General features: G+C 59.4%; 1 protein-coding gene across 1 annotated transcript in view; it reads left to right on the top strand.

Moving 5' to 3' along the window:
• Window positions 1-2658, top strand: part of JARID2 (jumonji and AT-rich interaction domain containing 2) — a 242756-nt gene that overhangs the window by 231850 nt on the left and 8248 nt on the right. Inside the window, 4 exon segments of the mRNA XM_007461270.1 lie at window positions 1-92; window positions 1012-1194; window positions 1620-1750; window positions 2345-2528. The exon segment at window positions 1-92 is cut by the window's left edge and continues 4 nt beyond it. Of these exon segments, the coding sequence (XP_007461332.1) occupies window positions 1-92; window positions 1012-1194; window positions 1620-1750; window positions 2345-2528 (590 nt within the window).

Below are 2658 nucleotides of genomic sequence, written 5' to 3'. Positions count from 1 at the left end.
CTGAGGAGGAGCACAAGCTTGAGGGCGTGGTGCACACCCTGCTGCAAGCCAACGGCACCCCCGGCCTGCAGATGCTCGAGAGCAACGTCATGGTACGGGCGCCAAGACGGTGGTGGAGACTGGGCTTGCGTCAGGTGGCGGGACCAACGCAGTTGTTTTATTAACTCACCCTCTTTGTCGACCTGCCCCTCAGAGGTAAAGAGGACAATGAAAAATCAATCCTCCAGGGACCCAGCATAAGCAAAACGTTCTCTCTTACGAAAACCAAACTAAAGTGCGTTCCTCTGATTGATGGCCCAGGACACGGGGCTCATGCTCGTGGGGACCTTTGACTCTATTTCCGGGCCTGGTGGTGGTTTTTTGTTTTCCGTTTTTTGGTTTTTGTTGTTTTTTGTAAATGGCAACTGGGCTGGGCTGCGCAGCTGGACGACTGGGCCACCTGGGCCTCTGGTCAGGATCACTCAGGGATGAGCACAGCAGCTGCTGACCCTATTTTCAGACAGTCATGAGCCTGCTGAGCTGCCGGGAACCCCTTTAGCCTAGAATTGTGTTCTGACAACCTGAGCTCAAGGCTTTTCTGGCCTCCGCTGACCCTGCCTGGGTCTCCTTTCGCTCTGGGCCCGCCTCACTCTGGGTTTGGCTCGGAGAAGGTAAGCAGCAGCCCCCGTGCTGTGCACTCGGTTCCCGGTCCAACCGGTCAGTGCCCGTGGGGACACGGGGCGCTCATAGCGGCCACGCCTTTGCCTGAATCGTCGTCACTCTTGGGCCTGTATCAGTTTAGAACTTCCTCCTCCTTTGTTTAGGAGTTACATCTCTTTACTTTCTAAAGGAGAAACACAACGTCTTTCATACAAAACGTAATCTGTGTCTGGAGCAGGCTTAAGTCCCGATGCCCCGTCTGGAGGGCAGGTGTGCTGGCAGGCTGTCGCGGAAAGAGCTCCGGACGGTGGGAGGGAGGCACCAAGGAGGGCGGCCCTTTGTGGGCCTGCAGCTCAGCCCTCTTCTCCACAGATCTCCCCGGAGGTGCTGTGCAGGGAGGGGATCAAGGTGCACAGGACGGTGCAGCAGAGCGGCCAGTTTGTCGTCTGCTTCCCGGGATCCTTTGTGTCCAAAGTGTGTTGCGGCTACAGCGTCTCTGAGACCGTGCACTTCGCCACCACGCAGTGGACGAGTATGGGCTTCGAGACAGCCAAGGTAGGCAGGCGGCCCTTGGCACGCGTTCCTGTGCGTGTGTCTGTGTGTAGATAATGTTTAATTTCAAAGTGAGTCTTGGAAACCTGAGTTGGCTGAGAGTGTTTTTTAGAGAGGGACAGCTGTTAGAGGTTGACTGTATCATGAAAGTCGTCGAGCTCTGTTACTGACCCACTGCGGTACTGGGAGGTCAGTACTGAAGGTGTTTAAGGCAAACACTGTTCTCGGCTGGCGGAGCCACGAGTACCTGGTGTCTGGTGTCTTCCTCCAGGGAGACACGACTGTCGTACAGTTTTCAATTGCTTTGAATCCGGATGGAATTCAACATTTGAAAATTCAGATAGCAACCCCTCCCCAGTAAAGAAAGCCCTTGACAGCTGCCTAGCGTTGAAAATTCTGCCCTAAAGGGACGTGACTGCCCCTTGCAGGAGATGAAGCGTCGCCACATAGCTAAGCCGTTCTCCATGGAGAAGTTACTCTACCAGATTGCACAAGCGGAAGCGAAAAAGGAAAACGGTCCCACTCTCAGTACCATCTCAGCCCTTCTGGACGAGCTCAGGTAACACAGGACCCCCGGGGCCCAGGCCGGGCGGGATGGGGGTGCGGCCCGTCCTCTGTGGGAAACCGCCGGCCACCGGCTCGGAGCTGCAGGGCCCGCCTGGGGCTTGGCCAGCGGGCGAAGACTTCGGGGTGCCGATGCTGCAGGAGGTGCACCCTCTGTGGAAATGGACAGGAGGTGGCTCCTGAACCCCTGGCCTCATGGGTCCTTGGTGCCCCTCGCCAGCGAGGAAGGGCCCTGGGAAGGAGCAGACGGGGCAGGAATTGAAGTGACCGTTTGCCTGGCTTCCCATGTGACCTGCAGAGGCTCAGCGGAGCTGGTGGACAGCACACGATCTTCACGCGCTTGTTGACCCTCTGATTCTGACGTCGGCAGATAGTTTGTCACGTCCGTCCTTGGCCCGGGCGTGGGGGCACCCTGGCTGGCACTGGGCGTTTTGCCTCAGGTTCACCGCAGGCAGGGCCCGGCCATCCGAGAGCCCTTGGGGGGTGGTCTGGCCTTTCGACTTCGGACGCAGGCCCCAGGTGGGGAAGCTGGGCCCCGAGGTCCCACGGCCCAGCCGCTCGGCGCCCTTAGCCTCGTGTGTCTGGACAGGGACACGGAGCTGCGGCAGCGGCGGCAGCTGTTCGAGGCCGGCCTCCACTCCTCCGCCCGCTACGGCAGCCACGAGGGCAGCAGTGCCGCACCCGACGGGAAGAAAAAGCCTCGGAAGTGGCTGCAGCTGGAGACCTCGGAGAGGAGGTGTCAAATCTGTCAGCACCTGTGCTACCTGTCCATGGTGAGCCCACGCCTCCCTAGCAGCTGCTGCGCCATCTCCCTGACCCCCAGCTCTGCCTTTCTCTGTCCCCTGCCCATCCTCCCTCAAGCAGCTGCCCTGCGGAGACATGCCCCACCCCCCGCCCCCACCC

The sequence above is a fragment of the Lipotes vexillifer genome, unplaced genomic scaffold, assembly GCF_000442215.2.
Source record: "Lipotes vexillifer unplaced genomic scaffold, Lipotes_vexillifer_v1.1 scaffold863, whole genome shotgun sequence".
NCBI classification, from domain to species: Eukaryota; Metazoa; Chordata; class Mammalia; order Artiodactyla; family Lipotidae; genus Lipotes; species Lipotes vexillifer.
The sequence above is the reverse complement of the archived record's forward strand: the minus strand, read 5'-3'. Positions and strand labels throughout refer to the sequence as shown.